At 37.2% G+C, this 19,721-nt stretch overlaps 1 protein-coding gene across 1 annotated transcript in view; it reads left to right on the forward strand.

The window, feature by feature from the left end:
• Positions 1-19,721, forward strand: part of alk (ALK receptor tyrosine kinase) — a 468,950-nt gene that overhangs the window by 378,336 nt on the left and 70,893 nt on the right. Inside the window, exon 5 of the mRNA XM_056255076.1 lies at positions 11,471-11,598. Within this exon, the coding sequence (XP_056111051.1) occupies positions 11,471-11,598 (128 nt within the window). The remainder of the gene's footprint in view (positions 1-11,470; positions 11,599-19,721) is intronic.

Below are 19,721 nucleotides of genomic sequence, written 5' to 3' on the forward strand. Positions count from 1 at the left end.
AAGGTATGTTCTTGCTAAATTGCTCCCAAATGTAAGATTGTCATATCATAATAGTAGAATAAGCACCCTTTAGTTCTTTAATACTTACAGTATAAATAATTGTTTAATTCTCCTGGTTGTTACACCTTTATTCCCCAAACTTAAAATATTGTTCCCTTATACTTATATTGTAAGTACGTTATAGGTACACTATAATTACCGAAGGTTACGCTGTAAAATTGCTTTAATTACGCAGTACTTTCCGGGCTGTAATCTAAAGCGTTACCCAACAAACAAATAAATCTGATCATATCAATCTGGTAATATCAATTTAGGATCCTGGTATTTTTGTTGCATTTCTCTTCCTAGCTTTACCAAGGAGACGTGCTATGTCCCCCATCTAGATCCCACTGAAACCATGATGAATCCTTAGAAGTGGAATCCTTACAAACTCCAAAGATTGTCCCATCCATCCACCCATCCACGTGAACCCACTACCAAACTGCATATCAACTTTTCACAGGCGATTTCACATGTCTATCAAACAAACTGTTCCCCTGAGTGGGCAGTTCTTGGCCAGAATAAGTGGGACAGACTTTCTGTTGTTTAGTCAAAGGTCTGGTTATGCAAGACTAGTGTGCCACCCACTAAGCCACAGCTCAAAAACACTTTTTCTTTTGTGTGTGTGTGTGTGAGTGTGCGTGTGTGCGCGTGTGCGCAGATAGTACTAAATCTTTTCAGTCAGAAAATATTTTCTTGTTGCTTAGCAAAAAAAAGTGCCTAAATGTCAAATGATGTGAGATATTGCAGAGATTACAGGAGTGAGTATGAACATGTCTGCACAGTGAGCACATAAACAACCTGAGCTTCTTTCTACTATCTTGTGCGCCGAGCTCTAAGTGTGTCAGACACATTGCAAAACCAATTACAGGTATAATGTGATTAGCTCTGCCAGAGTAATTCAGTCCAGTGGATTTAAACTCACAGGCACCCTCGCGAACACACTCAGAGCCCAGGACTGCCACATTACGTTTGACAGCTAGCAACCCAAAACCCGATTTGTTCTGGCTCTCGTTCCTTCACAACTGGCATCCTTCCCTCGCTTCAACCTTCGCTCCACCCGTCCGGATGGATGGAGCGGGACAGAATGAGACGGGAGCTCATCCATGTCCAGTGACAGTTTAATGATGTCTGCTTGGTTACATTCCACTTCCCATCACACACCCACTGTGTCCGGCTCTTTTTAACCGGACGATATTTACACACATGGCCGAGCGTTTCACCCTGCCCTGATACCCTTGAGCAGCTTGTGTGGGTTATATGAAGACGTAGGGTAGGATTGAGAGATAACACAGGTTAACATTTATGTGCTGCGGATAATGTGTGTGTGTATCTGCGGGTTCAACGTGAGTCTGGAGTCAGGTTCTGGCCGTTGAGGGGTTTGTTGGATAACACTGCGGTCAAGACCCAGATCAGTATCGCACCGTCTTGATAAATCACTGCAGCTTTTCCTGCTCTGGTCATATTTGTGTTGTTTCTCCATGTGCTGGAGATAAATGGCATGTGCTGGGTATAACGTACACAGTTTGATGCATTTCTGAAGGGAAACACAATATGTGGCTGGAAATAATAAGGGACTGGACTTTGGTTGGATGGTTTTATCCATCAAGGGTTGTTTGGGGATGATATAGGGTTTGTTGTCATCAGTGGTGCTTCAGTTTTACTATTGCTCATAATTTGTCCAAGACCAAGAGATGCAAACACATGGAGTGTGATTCAATATTATAATTATGATACTTTTTGTCATAATTCTGACTGCCATAATTTTACTTTTTGGTAAAATAATTATGACATTTTAATTCACAGTTTTGACTTTTTAATTTCATTTTTTCTACTTTTTGTCAATTTTGAGTTTTTAATCTCATAATTTCGACTTCTTTTAATCTCATAATTATGACTTTTTGTCACAATTTCTACTTTTAATATTATCATTTGATGTATAATGTTTGTCATAATTTTGACTTTTTAATCTCATAATTTTGACTTTTTATCTCATAATTTCGACTTCTTTTAATCTCATAATTATGACTTTTTGTCACAATTTCTACTTTTAATATTATAATTTTGATGTATGATGTTTAAGTCATAATTTTGACTTTTTAATCTCATAATTTGGACTTTTTGTCAATTTAGACTTTTTGTCTCATATGTTCGACTCCTTTTAATCTCATACTTATACTTTTTGTCACAATTTCTACTTTTAATGAAACTTTTTGTCATAATTCTGACTGTCATAATAAGTTTTAATCTCATAATTTTACATTTTTAAATCATAATTTTGACTTTATTCCCCCTTTATGTTGCAGAAATGGGCTCTCATACAAATATGCTTTGACAGCTTGAAAAAGTTAAAAGTGTTTTTTTTATCAGTTTTTTTCTGGATTGTGGGAAACATTAGCTAAAAAGAACAGCATGCACTAACACACACACACACACACACACATGGTCAAATGTAATGCTATGCTGCCTTCAATTTTCAACAAATTTGACTAATCAGTCTTTATATATAAGTCTTTTTGACAAATTGTGTCCTATTAAAACAATTACAAAGGAATCATTCGTTCCAACTCCTCCTCCAGAGCTATTAACTCACGAGGAAAACATCAGTCCTCAAAGGATATGCCAACTGGTGGTAAACATGCTATTTTATTTGTGCTTTTTCACTTTGTTTTATTCTCTGTCACTTTGCTCTTGTTTGTTTTCTTTGTTCTTTTTCATCACTCACTAGAAGTGTGCAGTGGTAAAGCTGAATGCCTGTAAGGTTGTTTCATCTCTTGCGGTTATTTGCCTCAGATCAGGAGACATGAGCCAGAGACGGAAGTATACGGTTGTTAATTTTAGCCAGCAGGGAATAATAACCAGCGCACTGTGTATTCGCAAGCGTTTTCCCAAGGCACGGTATTCTGCAAAATAGTGCCCGGACATAAACACATATCAGAGAATATAATTGTTGCTTTTCCAGATGAATTGCAAGTGATTTCACCAGCCAATTAGCCCCGCTGACCCCTGCCACGACGTGACGCTACCTCGCCCTCATCAATTCGCTTTTTTTTCCTTTCTTTTTTTCAGTTGATGTCATCTTGAGAAAAGCAAAGGAAACATCTCTGCTGTTCTCTTGAGAACTGCTAACCGTCGGCTTGAGACATTTTCAGTTTGAATCCAGAGACTCGTACCGCAGCACATACATTAAAATGTTAACGGGATGCACAGTTGATCTATATGACTGCGTCCTATCTCAAGTAGCCCAGCGTAACTGCCCTACAAGTTCTTCCTCTTAAATACATTCCATTCCATTTGAGGAAGTAGCATTTATTTGGCCCACCTTGTCAAAGTGCTGCATCTAATCATCAGTGTGTGCAGTCTGTCTCTGCCAGCTTGTTATGCGCCATGTGATTTGACAGTCAAAATCAATGCCACTTAAATGGGCGGTGCGATTTTTCTGAAGCCCCGAGCCTCTGGTTTGCCTCCTCCTATATTGATCTCATCTATCTACTGTGATTCTGAGGATCTGTTGCCCTGGGCTTCATGCCGTTCATCCTCAACATTAGCATGCAAATGATATTTTGTTCTTCTGAATAATGCTTTGCCTATGCAGTCAGCCAGTTTGAGGTGTCATGACAGAAGGATGCGTTTATTGGATAATATGTCACTCATGTATTTTTCTATTAGTTATTAATGGTTAATTGTGATTAAGGACACACATAATATGATTATAATGTTAAAACAATAATAATGTTAATATTATATTTAATAATAACAATAGTGCTAATAATAATGATATATTTAAGACATATTTCCATGTATATACTATGTATATTCATACATCATTTATATTATATATACATATAGGTTTTATATATAAATAACACATTTTTCTTATATACATGCATGTTTGAGTATTTATATACAAAATAGTTATACACAGTACACACACACACATATATATATATATATGTGTGTGTGTGTGTGTACTGTGTATAATTATTTTGTAAACACAAACTTTTATTTTTGAAGAGATTAATCGTTGCCCAGCACTAAATAATAAAAATAATATACTTTTTAAATTGTGTTTAGTAGTAGTAGTAAAGGGTCCCACTTTATATTAGTTGCTTTTAATTACTATGTATTTACAATAATAAACTGTAAGGTGTAATTGCGTAAATGTTGTTTTGCACAAAACCTTTGCAATATTGAGGTCAGGTTTGGTGGTAATAGTGGGTTATTATGATGTAAAGGAAGGGTCAACAGTGTATTTATAGATTTAATTACATGCAGGTACTTTTTAAATATAAGTACAATATAAAAAAAAAAAAACATATATGCACACATTGTATCACGTTATTAATGTAATTGTTATTACATAGTAGTAAGTCCGTTTATTACACAGCTCTGTTAAATACTTGATTCTGATTGGTCGGTCGCGACATTCCAAGGTGTGTTATTCCCTGCCTTGCAGTCACAAATGACAAGTTACTCTATTATTTAGCAATCATCTTTCAAGAATCTTCCGGATGCCTAACTAAATAATTGCATGTTGTCAATCATGTTTGCTAGGATAAGCAAAATGCCCTTTTCAAAGCATAATATTGAATAATATACAAATTGCATTTCTTTTATAGCAGAGACATTCCTATTCTGTTAAATATGGAATGCTTTGATGTTTTCAATCTTTGGCAGCTTTCTTATTAAATATAAGTTATCATCTTTATCAAATGCAGTATGTTTTTCTGCTGCCTTTTTATAAATACATCAAATGTGTCTGTTTTCTTAATTTCATATAATTTAATCTTCTCTCACTTGTTTTGAAATATAAACCATAACATTCATTCCACTTCAACCCAACATGTCGCTCCACTACAGAATGGCTGGTGCATCATCTATATATATATATATATATATATATATATATATATACATAGCCAATAACAACAGCTGCACTGACGCAAACAAACACCCACAGCAAGCAAAACACATTTTGTAGGTGGCCTTGGTGACCTCAAAAGTCACTGAGTTTAAACGTAACAAAGCCTGAGCTGAAACAGCAAAATCTAATTAAAGATCGCTAATGAGACACACATGATGAATTGACCTGCAAGAGTTGGTCGCGCCCATATATTAAAGTTGATTTTGTAATGGCCGCCCGCGTGTCCACATGAAAAGACACTCAAAGGTCAGAGCTGGCGTTCCAGAGCTTGTCGGCCCGTGTGATGATGTTTTATGAGCTATAATGCTAATAATAATGAAAAATGTTATCAGTGGCAGTGCTTATTAGTCATGTTAATAACTCTTGCTTGAGAGAGTTTTATTTGGAGTCGAGGGATGTCCCACAGGACGCTTGATTAATTAGATCAAAATGTTTAATTGAGGTGCTACAGAGAAGCACAGATGCTTATCACAGCATTGGAGGAGAGCAGATCAAGAAGGTGTTTTGCTGCTTTATCTCACCCTGTTTTCCATAATGATAATCTTCAGAATTCATTAGCACAGGAAATTAATAGAGTAATTGGACTGCTTGCTAATTTTGCAGGTGGTGATAACCCAATATACTTCCTGACCCCGGCATAAAGAGAAGAGCTTTACTAATGATCGACTTTGCATTATGCTGATTATTACATGGATGATAAAAATAACTCATTTTTAATCTCATAATTATGATTTTTTTTGTCATAATTTAGATTTTTTATCTCATAATTTAGATTTTTTCTCATATATTTTTTTTTGTCAATTTTAACTTTTTATCTCATAACTAATACTTTTAATCTCCTAATTATTACTTTTTGTGTCACAATTTCTACTTTTGATATTATAATTCTGACTTTTTATGACCCTTATGTGGCAGAAATGGGTTTTTGTTCTGGTTTTTTTTTCTGGATTATGGGAAACATTAGCTAAAAAAGTATAGTAAGCACTAGCACACATTTCAAAAATGATATGGAAAAGTATATCAACAAGGTGCATTTAGCTTACTTATTTCAGTGTGTTATGATTTGCGGTGCACTAATTCTTATCTTATATATTATTTAGGACAGGTAGTATGCAAATTTAAACACAGCCTTGGTCTCTCTCTGCTTCATTTTTGCATTACTCTACTGACTCTATTGTTGTAAATAAATAAAAAAAATACAATAAATGGATAAAACAAAAAGACACAATATTCAGCTGAATCAGCTCAAATATGACAATCGTGAAAATGTGGTATTAGTTTACACATTTTTGGTAGTAAACAACACGGCTAAAACATTTTCTTAATCAGTATATTTGCTTGTATTTTAATGTATTTTGCTGTATCAGCATTTATACCCGTTGAACTTGTATCTCAAAAAGATCATCAAGTTTGATCTTAACATGATCTTAGTGTGTTTTACTCTTCTTGAGCATTCAGTCAGCTGGAAAATGTCATTTGCTATGCAAAATTGACTATAATAATACACCAGGAGACAGACTATCAGTGAAGAGTTTCTGTAAAGCGGCAATGACGGCACCACAATTATACAGTATATTAACAATGCCATGAGCATGTACTGCATGATTTTATTATCATACAGTGTATCTAATGACGCTGTCCAATGAAATTAATGTAGATATGACTGTAGGCCTTCTTCCCAGAGGAGGCAATTTAACCTTAAAATAGAGCTACATTTGAAATTATACAAATGGCAACTCGTTATTTCATGCAGTTAAGGACTGGTTTGTTAGATGAAAAGCAAGTGTGTACCTGAACATAGTTTATGTTACAGTAAGTCAGCTGTGTTTGTGTGAGCGTGTGTTTCTCAGTCTTACGCAAGTTAAGGTTGACTGCTGAAAGCATTGAAGTCATTTTCCAAATGCATATATTACGCATAGGTGCACATTAATATGCATTATTCTAGATCTACAAAACAACATTAGCAATGATGAAAAGCAGAGCTTTTGATGACAAGTTCAGTTCTCCTCTCACTTTTTCACATTTAAACATGGGCGTAGGTTTGATTTCATTGCAAAGAGGCAGGAAGACAACCTGGGAATGTACGGTATATTTTTAAAACAAACCAGCGATTAAAGCAGTGAATCACAGGACCTTCATCATTTATTTATTTATTTATTTATGATCATTCAAAATGCTAGTGTTAAAAAAATACAACTAGGCCATTAAAATAAGGAAAATAACATTAGTATCATCATACCATACAAATGTTTCATTTGACTGCTGCTATTCTGCTCATGATATCTGAGGTAAGGAACAGTAACATAGCTCTAAGTGAATGAAAACATCCTGCAAAGGTTTAAATCTGAAAGTGCACACTATATAGTTATTGTCTTTCAAAAGTAAGAGTCGATTCTGAGTCAAAGGAATCGTTTTTCAAACGAGTCATATCTCAGCAAGCAGTCACTGCAAATCTTCACTACATTAATGCCTTTTTTATTTATACTTTACAAAGCTGTATAAGTAATTTGCTTCGTACAACATCATAGTCCTGAAATTGCTGCATGTGTATTAAAAAACAACAACAACAAAAGCGATTATAAACGGGTTATTTTCCCTCCAGTGAGTTGTTAACTTGAAAAGTCAATGACTTTAACACAAGAACTGGATCAGTATAGTGCAGGCTTTTGCACTGGAAGAACATTTTCATAGTTTGTATAACAATTGGTGGAAGTCCCTGCTTTTTGGGATGTTCCCATGAACTGGGAACATTTTTAGTTTTGGGGGGACTACATTAGCTCCTACTTCAGAGTAGGGTCTAACCCAGCACAACAGGAACTACCAGTGACAGTATGTACTGTACGTTGATTGGCCGAACGCATGCCATACGAAACACCAGTACCTGCCATTTTCAAAAAGATAACTACATTTGATCTCAGTTATCGCAAAACCATTGACATACAACAAAAACACATCTCCGATCACGGCGTCCTTCATCCACCAGTTGTTGTGTCGCTTAAATGATGCCGCTGTCGGCCGGATTACGTCACTTCAGAGTTCCTACTGGCCGGAACTACTGACATTTAGTTCTCGGGGGACCGCCCTGGTGACTAGTTCCTATGAGTTCCTATACCTGGTGCAAAACCCCCTTATGATCATGAACCCTCTAACCAGGCCAGGTCACTGGGATTTTTCCAAGTAAGACATGTTACTGGAACAACATATTTTGTTGACCTTGAAACAACATTCCTGTCTGAAAATGTATTCCTAACCTTATCAATACTCCTAACCTACCCTACCATTAAATAATCCCAATGCTATCTCACGACCAATTCGTCCGAATTTGACGAGTGATTAAAATATGGCTAATTCGTACGAATTCGTACGACCTCACTCGTACGAATTTGTACGATTTGTCTAAACCCACGTGATGGGTAGGTTTAGGGGCGGGGTCAGGGGTAGGTCATTCGTACGAATTCATACGAATTGGGCAACTCGTCAAATATGTACGATTTAGCAAAAATCGTACTAATTCGTACGAGTGAGGTCGTACGCATTGTTACGAATTAGCCATCTTTTAATCACTCGTCAAATTCGGATGAATTGGTCGTGAGATCGGGTTGATAATCCCTAAAATCAGAGGGAAATTATGTGTGAATAACACTGATTTAGAAGCACCTAACCCTGGTTGTAAGCCTAAACTTGACATAAATTGTAAACGTGTCCTTCAAATCTGATTGGTTGATTGGAATGTTGATCCAGGACCATGATGTACTTGGTGAAATTACATTCACCAATCAGGTCCAGTATTAGAACCTGACCATGGTCATCATAAACATTCAAACATTCAAATGATTTTAAACCATTCAAGCATTAGAAGAAGCAAACGTTTTCTGTGCGAATACACACTTAAGCGTGCACACAAAGAGTGCCCAATGTCAGCGCGCCATTACCGAACTGAGTTATATTTTGTGTCTTATCGTGATGGACAAATACAGTACATACAAAATTACATCAAAATGCCCGTTTTGGCAAGTATCTGCGTAAGCACAGTCTTATCTGAGTTAAAATAAAAAGTCTTAATGAATGTACACAGTTGGGAGAAAATCTGATGTGTGTCAGATCCATGCATTTGGTCTTTGACAGGAGCTTAATATACCTGGTGCTGTCTAATGCCATTAATGTTAAAGGGATAGTTCACTTTGAAATTAATTTTTGATATGTTTTTGCTTACCTCAAGGGCATCCAAGATGTAGGTGTCTTTGTTTCCGCAGTAGTTTTAATTTTGATATTTTTAGGTCAAACCGTTCTTGTCTGTCAGTCATATAATGCAGGTCTATGGTCACCACCTCAAAGAGCATGCACAGAGAAGTCCAAATTAAACATGATTTAATGACTCTGATGGCCTAAGACACGAAGCGAGCGGTTTGTGTGAGAAAACGAACAGTATTTATATCGTTTTTACCTCTTGTAACGCACAGACCGAAGCGCCCGCGCCCTCAGATCACTTGGACGTCGCTGTGGTTACAAGAGGTAAAAACGATATAAATACTGTTCGTTTTCTCACACAAACCGCTCGTTTCGTGTCTTAGGCCATCAATGTGTACTTAAATTTACGAGTCATTAAATCATGTTTAATTTGGACTTCTCTGTGCATGCTCTTTGAGGTGGTGACCATAGACCTGCATTATATGACTGACAGACAAGAACGGTTTGACCTAAAAATATCAAAATTGAAACTACTGCGGAAACAAGGACACTTACATCTTGGATGCCCTTGAGGTAAGCTAAAACATACCAAAAATTTATTTCAAAGTCAACTATCCCTTTAAAGGACAAAAGAACTCAAATATGCTCTTGACTGAATAACTTCTTTAGCTTTAATAAGGATTATTATGTATTTAATTTATACATTATAGTATTTCATACAGGAATACTGTTAGACATACCCGAGTTCAGTTTTATTCATTTTTTTTACATTTATTATATTGTATTTATGTGTGCTATTGCTTGTAATTTGTTCATTTGTTCTTATTTTATTACTGACTTTACTTGTCTTAACATTATTTCTTAAAATACCATTTATTCAAGTATTGATTTATTGTTTGTTTGTTTGTTTGTGGTGGGGACAGTGAAAAGGGCAGGGCAAGTATAACCAGTAAACTTCTTAGCGTTGAGCACTGTTTGTTTATAGATTTTCTTTTAAGACCTGCTCCTTTTGTTTAAAAATAAAGTTACACAATCTGTGAAGGGGAAAAAATAAAGTAACGTTTAATCATTCCAGCTCCAGGAATGTCAATTGGCCCCCCTTGCATCTCAAGGCTGGAGCCGGGCCTGCTTCTAATGCTGTTCCTGAGAGGATAAAGCAGCACTTAAAGTCAACTTCAAATAGACTATTTTTTATCTTATTGTGGTCCTATTGTGAGCTAATCATTTTTCCACAGAGACTTGAAAACTTTGAAACCTTGAATAGACTTTGGCTACTGGATAATACCAATGGACTCTTTGCAGGGTTCTCGGAAGTGGAAATCGTTATGGGCCAACCTCTCTAGTGGTGAATGGAAACTACAACAAATACAATTTGCATACAATGTATGCATATAATGGAAGTAAATGTGGGTTATTAAACTTTAAGCATGATTTATAGCACATGTTTCACATTAAAATGACATATTGTGAAAGTAAATGTGGTTTAAAACGACAATTCACATTGACTTTAATGATGTGAAATCAGTCATACAAACACTGGATTGTTGGAAACTCAAATGTGGAACAATAATCTTAACTCGAGTGTATCCGAGTGCATTATGTCTGTCAGAGATCTGCCTGTCTTCATTTCCCTATGATTGCTAGCTGTCTGCGTGTTTGTTTAGAGGATCACCGCCCACTTAGTCATGGGTCTCGACTCCTGTTGTTGGAGCGAATCAGACATCAATGCAAATCCCGCAGTGAGATGCGAAACAACAACACAACAGACAGGTTACAGGTCTGGGAGAAAGAAAAGCCCAGGAGAGGGAGAAGAGAGAGGGAGGAGACTAAAATCATTGGTCACTGGGCACTGGCAAATTGAAATCTAAGCAATTTGCTTAATAAAATTAGCTAGGTCATTGACTTCCTTATGAGAGATAGTTTGGTTAAAAACGCACAGAGCAACTGTGCATCCGTGCATTCTTCCACAGGTATCATCCAGTGGAGACAGCATCTGTGCAATACACACATAAACACGTACTGTACTTGCCCATTGATTTCAACTGGCAGAGCTTTCATAAGCAGCGTGGATATCTGGAAGATTTAGGGAATGTGTGATACGGCAGCAGAGGATGACCCTAAAATGGCAGAGGGGTCTGGTTTGGTGTCAGACGGCCAGACGTCTCCCTCTGTAAGATCTCCAGAGACTTTTGAACTGGCCCAAACTGGGGACGGTCTCCCAGGGGCTACCATGACCTCCTACAGCCCAGTGCGGGCCCTGCGTCAGCCCTGCTGCTGGGTTCTGCTGCTGATCTTGCTGGTTCTCTCTCTTCTTTTCAGCTGGGCAGTGGTACACCTCAGCTTGGGAGCTCGGACCAAACCCTTCAGGATTTCTTCCAGCTACAACCAGCCCGGCGACATGGAGACAGCGACCTATGACCCCCGCTTCACCACCAACTGCACCATAAGTGAGTGTTTTATCTCTTAGAAATGTTTCAGTGTCTGAAAGTACACCGTTGTTTTCATGCTAGTAGACATTGGAAAGTTTTTCTGTTTTTTGATGTCTTTGAAAACTTAGAATTGTACTCCAAAGTCCAAAATCTACGGGGGTTTTTTCACTGTCATTTACACTACCCTTTAAAAGGGCTTCACACAACCCCTATTTGGTGGTGAACATGATTTAACCAAGTACAACATGTTCCTGGATGAACAGCTTAGTTGATCCTGGAACAACATTCCAATCAACCAATCAGATTTGAGTGACAAGTTTACGGTTTATGTTGTTTAGTCTTACAATCAGGTTTAGGTGTTAATTCACCTAACCCACCTCTGATTTTAAGGGTTAGGTTATGGGTAGGGTTAGGTTTAGGGTTAGGATAGGGTTAGGAGTTAGGACTAAAGGATCAACTACATATGTCTAGGAACTTAGTTCTTGACCCAAAAAGTACCAAATATCAAAGAATGATAGGTTCTGTGATTGCTTTTTTTTATCTTCTGCTTTAATATTAATATGATCAAAAGATAAAATGGTTTATTTTCTTTTGATTTTCAGAAGGCAGAACTCAAAATGAGACTGTGCTCTGTTTAGTTTCTGTAAAACCTCATAAAGTCATAAACTTTCAATAAATATTGCAACTGCAAGTGATTGCAGGGCAGAAAATTGCAATGCAAATGTGGTTGAGTTTCGAATTATTGCCAAAGTAAAAAAAAAAAAAAAAGTCACATCATTTTTTTTTATCCCAAATAATTTAGCAAAACTTTCAATCAAAGGTAGAAAATTGTAATGTAAGTTTGGTGCCCAGAAGCAATGTGATTGCCTCACTGCAAATCTTTGTTCAAGCGTATTGCATGTATTTTTTTTTAAACACTCAACCTATGTAAGGAGAGCAACTGCCTCGTGCTACTTCCTCATTTGAACTACGACATTTACTACACAGCATTCATGCTTTTTAGATCAACGGCAGCAACTAGCATTTTTCCTCTTTCTCTGTTTTAATTTTCTCTTTTTTTCTGCTCTGTGCTTCCTGATTCAATAACTGGCGGGGAAATTGCCCATGTCTGACCGCAGGGAACAGAACGCTGCTTGTCATGCAAATTCAGAGGCAGACAGATCTCTAATTGTTTCAGGGTTGTGTAGCTCGGTAGCCCAGTTTTTTTCTTTCTTCTTTTCCCCCAAACAAATCCCTCCGGGGGTCACTGCGTTAGACAGGCTGTTCTCGTCCTGAGGCACGCTGTGTTCCTCTGTTCTTGCTGCTAAATGCCCTCTCTCTCCGGCTCTAATCCACCCTCGCTTGCCATAATAGATATTAGCAGATTGACATTTTTTACAGCGTAGCTTGCCTTCCTGAAGCACCTGCCACTAGAGCTCGAATTACCTGCCACCCCAAAGAGTGTGTGTGTGTGTGTGCGCGTGTGTGCGAGAGAGATGTGGTTGATAAGGCTTGAAATTTCCCTTAATGAAATGAAGTAATTGCTGTAATCAAAAGAGCTGTAAATGTGACCTTTTTGTTCTATTTTTGGCATATCAGCTTCGCTAAATGATCTAGAATTAACGGAAGACAATAAGACCAACACATTTTTATGTTTTTCGAAGAAAGTGTGAGTGGTTGAAAAAACTCGCTGTCACAATGCTAAGTTGTGGGTGGTTGTTTGCATGAAGAATTCAAATGAGTTGCTAAAGTGTTCTGAGTGGTTGTGGTGTTGAGCGTTGCCCTGTTAAACTAGTATTTTTAATAAATAAAAAAATGTACTGCTTCAGGGCTGTCGTCAGAGAATCAGTTTAATGGTTTAGTGAGTACAATATATGCATTCACAGATATGCCTACAGATAGATTATGTTCTCAAATAAAGAAAGAAATAAAAAATTAAACATTAATTATCTGTGTGATTTGCCTTTGATTATGACAATCAACATTGATGTAAAATAAACTTAATATAACTTGTAAATATTGTCCTTAGTAGCTGAAATGATCCCATCAAATATTAAAAGGAGTATAAACCCTTAACACTTTAAAATTAGGGATGTCCCGATCAAGTTTTTTTTTTTTTGCCCCCAAACCGAGTCAATGAATATTGAGTATTTGCCGATCCCGGGTTCCGATCCGATACTTGTGTAAAATCAGTGTAATGTATACAGGGACATGCAGAGAGTTTGTCAAATGTAAAATGTAAAAAAAAACAACAACAACAAAAAAACAACAGGGGGCATCTATAACTACCTGTTATGATTGCAGGCAAAATAGATGTAAATGAACTATATTGCTATAATCACATTAGTATTTTTTATACGGATTTTCATTCGTATTTAATGACCCATCCCTATTTAATAAACAGACCAAAAAAAAAAAAAAAAAAAAAATGTACTAGCACATCTCTCCTTGATGTGGCTAAATGTAATGCTGTTATTGGTTTGTTCAAGGTATGAGCAAGTAATAGTAATAGTGGTGCTTAATATGGCAGTGAAAATAGATATTTTTGGTTATGTTGCATGCGCACTGCTCACGGTGCACATATTTGCTTTCAAAAGCTCTGTCACCTTATCTCAGCAGAGCTACAATGAGCACTGCCATCACCGCAGACTCGAGACAATGCGGAGGTGTAGATCATCCAATCATAAAACGTTAACTCACTCCCTGTTTGTTGCCGTCTGAGTCATCTGCTTTTTGCTCCCTCCAGCAAACCTGATTTTGATTACACCACTATCATAAAAATGTGTCTAGCGGGCTGAGCCCAGTTCTGCAGAGGTTTGATGAGGTCCATTTATGTTATATATCCATTTGAGTTATCCTCTCCTTTTTTCCCCGCTTTCTTGTGGAACTGTAGTGAACGGCCACTGCAGTGCCTTACTGTGAGTGCGAAGTGAAGGTGTTCAATTTCCCATCGTCTCTCGCTGTGAGTCATAGGACTTCAGAGAAAGTGTCCCTGTGTCGATTCTTTTTACCATCACTTTTATAAGACGCTTATAATTATCTTGTTTAAATGCCCTGAGAAGTGGTCGAAATTATAACTAATTTAGTTTAAAGGTTGCAAAGATTACGTGTCACATACCCCTCTTTTATATAAATTTGATTAAGCTAACATTCTTGAGAGTAAGACAGCGATAGCATTTTTAAGTAAACATGAAATCAAAATTGCCCTGTATTAAGCTATTTGACATGATTACATGATGAGCGTAATATCATAAAGAATAGGAAAAAAAGCCTAATTAAAATAATGTATATTTGATACTGTTTTTTTGATACTGCTTAAAATATCAAGTATATTTGTTGTTTGTTTCATTTTATTGAATTAATCCTTTAAACAGTGGCCAAACGTCTCAGATTTTCAATTATTATGTTACTCAATTATTATCATTATTAGATTATCAATCATCTCGCCAACATGTGGTCCCTCTATTAACCACGCAAATGAAATTCTAAAAGATGTCTGCATGAATATTGATTTCTGAGTATATAGGGAGCACATGTGCCCAAACAACTTGATTCCCCTCGTGGCATTTTTATTTTGTCATCAGCCATTCAAGAAAACAGGCTTCATCTATTCATTCATCTATTATAGCAACTGGGACCCATAGGGGCTTGGACCAGCAGCCTCCTGTTCCCCAGTCTATATCCTTCCCCATTAAGCAGTGCAGCTGTCAGGGTCTAACATGGTGGTGCTTGCTGCTTTACAGCCTGGGATGGGCCGTGAAGGTGCGCCAAGTCTTTCCCCCAACCATCAATCATTCAGGCCCGCGAGACTGAGTGAGTGAAATGAGCTGTGCCGTGAGCGGGCGAGCAGTGAGAATGCGAAGTCCAGTGGGGATGACGCTTATGGTTCTCTAGTAAGACTATCGTGTGCTGAGGGATGTGTGCTCAAGGGCTCAAAGGAGGCTTCTTCGGACTTTCTCAGGGGACGGGTAGTCAAGAGAATCCTTTGACAATGTCAATTAAGAAAATCTTAAAGGGGTCCTATAATGCCCTTTTCACAAGATGTAAAATAGTCTCTGATGTCCCCAGAGTGTGTTTCTAAAGTTTTAGCTCAAAATACCCCACGGATATTTTTTATAGCGTGTTAAAATTGTCACTCTTTGAGTGTGAGCAAAAACGTGCCGTTTTTGTGTGTCCCTTTAAATGCAAATGAGCTGCTGCTCCCGGCACAGAGGGCGGAGCTTCAAGAGCTTGTGTGTTAGCAACCCCGAATACCTCACACAGACACTGAAAATTTCTAAAACTTTTAGCATGTTCAAACAGGAGTCGGACAAAGATGGAGAGACTCAAGAAATGACAACATGAAGAATAAAACAGGACATTTCTGAATGGTTAGTTGATGAATTTATGTTGCTGGTGTGGATTTAACTGGCTTTATCTTCTAGTAATTGATTAGCATAGTAAATTATATAATCTATAAATTGCATTCCCGGGTGCAGGGTTTATGTAAATGTTAAGTTTAGTGATGTCACTAACCCGTGAAGAAGCTCATTGTAGTCCCTACCAGCCGTTTGTTGTAATCCTTAAAAAGCGATTTTTGTCAAAGAAAATATCTCCCTTTGCTTTGAACTTTGTGTCGTAACTTTCCAAATGTTGTCTATGCTCGAATCTTAAAAGTATTTTTTTTTCACTGACATTATGATATTATGGTAATAATAGACTACTTAAGTGTACTTAAAGATTGCACACTTTCATGTCTGTTTCTTAACACAATTAAGTGCACTTTAAAAAGTGTATTGTGTGTATTTCAAAAGGCATTGAAATGTGTGTAGTGAGTACGCAATTTAGAAATGTATAAAAAATAAACGAGGCATAGATATATGCGCATTCCAAATGAAACTGGACAAGTGTGAATGCATCTGGTTTATAAAACCACATATGTAAATTGCACTCCTCCCAAAATGTTAAAACATGAACGTGTGAGAGCTTGTTATAGGCTATATGACATGTTATAACCAGATATGACATCGCTACTGCAATGCATACGTGTCGCCCCAGATGAGTAGCGGAGAATCTCTTCAGAAAGCCGAAACTGTCACAAATGACGCTCAAAACACAATAATCTTCATTAAAAGTAGTGAGAATACATGATCTTACCAGTGCTGATGCCGCTTTCTCTCTAATGGTGATCTTTGATCTTGAGATTAGCTGATGATGAATAAAATGCAGCTCATATCTGTTGCTTTCGTTGACATGAACTCCATTGATTTTCCATATAGCGCGGGAATTGAAGGTCAGATTTATGTTCGTTTTGCAGAGACACGTTTATGTGGCTAAGTGTAAATTCAATCATTTTAACAAATCAGATCAATAGAAACAGCCAATTGACTGTTAACTTTATTAGGAACTGCATCATATAATACACGACAAGGACACTAATCTGACCCTTGCTGTTAGCCGGTCGTAAGTGACATGAGTGACTTAAATCAAAGACATGCAAGAGCTCCATTAAAATTATATCATCTAATAATGATGGGGATATTTGTGCACTTTTTTTTCTGCCCATCCAAAATTAATAAGACGCGATATCTTCACCATAACTCAACAGAGTGGAACAAACAATTCAGCTTGAGAACGTCACCAGCCACACAACCTCACAATGTTCTTGCTGTCAAATATCATTGTAGCAGCCCAGTATCACGCGAACATGATTTTATTTTCAGGCTGGCTGCTGTTTCAGCTCTTAGACCAATACAAGATCAATTGTTGTACACAAATCAAATTTTAAAAGCCAGGAAATTATTTGTGATATTTTCCTTTCATTTACCAGCCATTAAAATGTCACCGTAATAAATGTTTAGCCCACTGGCCTGGCCCAACTGTTTGTATAAATCAACAGTAGCAGATGATCTTGGACTGAGCTTTGCTTTAGGTACAAAGCATGCATATTGAAAGAAAAGCCTGAAAAAAAAAATGTATGTGCAATTTTACAAACAAACTACAGGCCATGGGGGTCTACAGATTGTCGCTAAATTGGTAATTCAAGTCATGACTTATAGGGCCATTCGCACTGACAGCAATTTGCTGCGACAAAGTGACTGGAAATCATTTATTTTCAATGAGAGTTGGCAATTTGAGGCCCATCAGCGAGTTGGTAATGTGAAAGAGTTGAGCAGAGTTCAACTTTATGTAAATGAGAAGTGATGCGATGTGGCAACTACCAATGGGTGTGCAGACAGTGAATTCCTTTTGTGTATTTGTTTATTTCGTTCTTGTACCATTTGTTAGTATGTAAACGAAATAATGTTGTTTAGTAAGATGATACAAAAAAACAATAATACTAATAATATAAATGTAAAAAAAAAAAATCTACTCCAGACAACAGTCAATTAAGACATCTAGGAAATGTATTCCTTTCAGTCCATTCCTATCTGTTCTTGTCCCATCTACACCAGCCCTCATCCTCTCCCACCGGTCCTGCCCTGTGGGCATTCATGTCTGAAATTCTCAAATGTTTTTTTTTTTCTCATTTCAAAGAGTACAAATTATCTGTAAAAATCTGCTTTTTTTAACCTCTTTTGCCCCAGGTTCTCCACAGCGATTTTTTAGAAAGTCTACCATTGACAGAGCAGACCGTCACTGATCTAACATACATTAGAGATTTCTTCCAGAGAACCCGTTTTTGATGTTTTTCCAGGAGTGAGGTCAGGCTGTGTAGGTGACACTTACATATTTTTCCTTTGATAGAAAGACAAAACCATCATAAAATGATTAAAGTTACCACACTTGACATGTTCCACTGACTTTCATTTCATTGTGTGAAATAACTTGAAAAGAAAAGGAAATGTTTGGTCATACCAAAAGGACTATTTTTTACAAAGAAATCTCATCCTCACATCAGTTCGCATTATGACTTTTTTTTTGTTTTGTTCTTAAGAATATCCCAACCACTTTACAAGAAAACAAATTTGTCAGTCTCCAAAAAAATAAAAAATAAAAATAAAATAAAAAAGTGGTCCATTTGAATTGAGAGATAGACCAAACATAAGTCATTCAATTAAATTCCATGCTACCTTTGCTCAGACAAATCTGGTTCTCAAAGTTATTTTATGAGTTCAGAAGACCTGGCATATGAACTATTTTATGGTATTTGTGCAGTCTTTTTGAAGCTTGAAAGTTCTAGTCCCCTTTCATTGTAATTACATGGAAGTGCATTTTTCTAAATTTCTCCATTTTTTTGTCAAAAAGAAAGTCACTGGAATTGTCTGGAATAAAGCTGAGCAAATGATGACAGTATTGTCCTTTTTTGGGGAACTAGTTCATTTAAAGTTGAATCTGACTGTCTATGAGGTTTTCTAATCAGTATCATATATACAGTAGTAATACCCAACACATTCTCATCCTTTGGCGTCATATAGGTGACGCCATATGACATTTCGTCGAAATCTTACGCACAGCGTCAATATAACACGCACTGTTATGGGTAGGTTTAGGTCTGGGGTAGGGTACGGTTATGACGCCTTGGGATCTGCGTCTCATATTGACGCTAAACGATGCCATGTGCGTTGGATTTAGACGAGCGTCACCTGTATGACGCCTTGGGTTCTGCGTCTCATATTGACGCCAAAGGATGCCATGTGCGTAAGATTTCGACGAAATATCAAAAGCGTCACATGTATGACGCCTTGGGATGAGAACGGGCTGTAATACCACACTGTAAGAGAGCATCATGGATCTACTCTCCTAACCATTTCTGGATTCTTGAAGCCCTTTTTCTTTAATCTCTGGAGTCTCTTTCTCAATCATCTTTGAAAGGCAGCTGTAATGTGACTTTCCAGCTTTGCCAAGCACTAGGGAAACATCAAGGAACAGGGCCACCGTAGAATCAAAGGGCCTTTATACATCCAAGACATCATGAAGCAGACAGACTTGCCTCCCATCTTTCTCGGGCATCCATTGATATAAAGACACTGGCCTTAAAATGGCCTTTCACGACCTGGTCTGAAAACATGACTGTCATGTGAGACGTTCTATATCCTGTGAATGTATAGCCTCAGGGTTCGACATTGTTTGTTGCTTGTCAGTCATGCATCCACAAAAAAACACCAGGGTCCAGGGTCATGATTCATATATTATAGTAAAGAAGAGATGTCTGCAAACGGGAGTTATTTTTTGAAAAGAGA

The sequence above is a fragment of the Rhinichthys klamathensis genome, unplaced genomic scaffold (assembly GCF_029890125.1).
Source record: "Rhinichthys klamathensis goyatoka isolate OS25496 unplaced genomic scaffold, OSU_Roscu_1.1 h1tg000117l_1, whole genome shotgun sequence".
Lineage (NCBI taxonomy): Eukaryota > Metazoa > Chordata > Actinopteri > Cypriniformes > Leuciscidae > Rhinichthys > Rhinichthys klamathensis.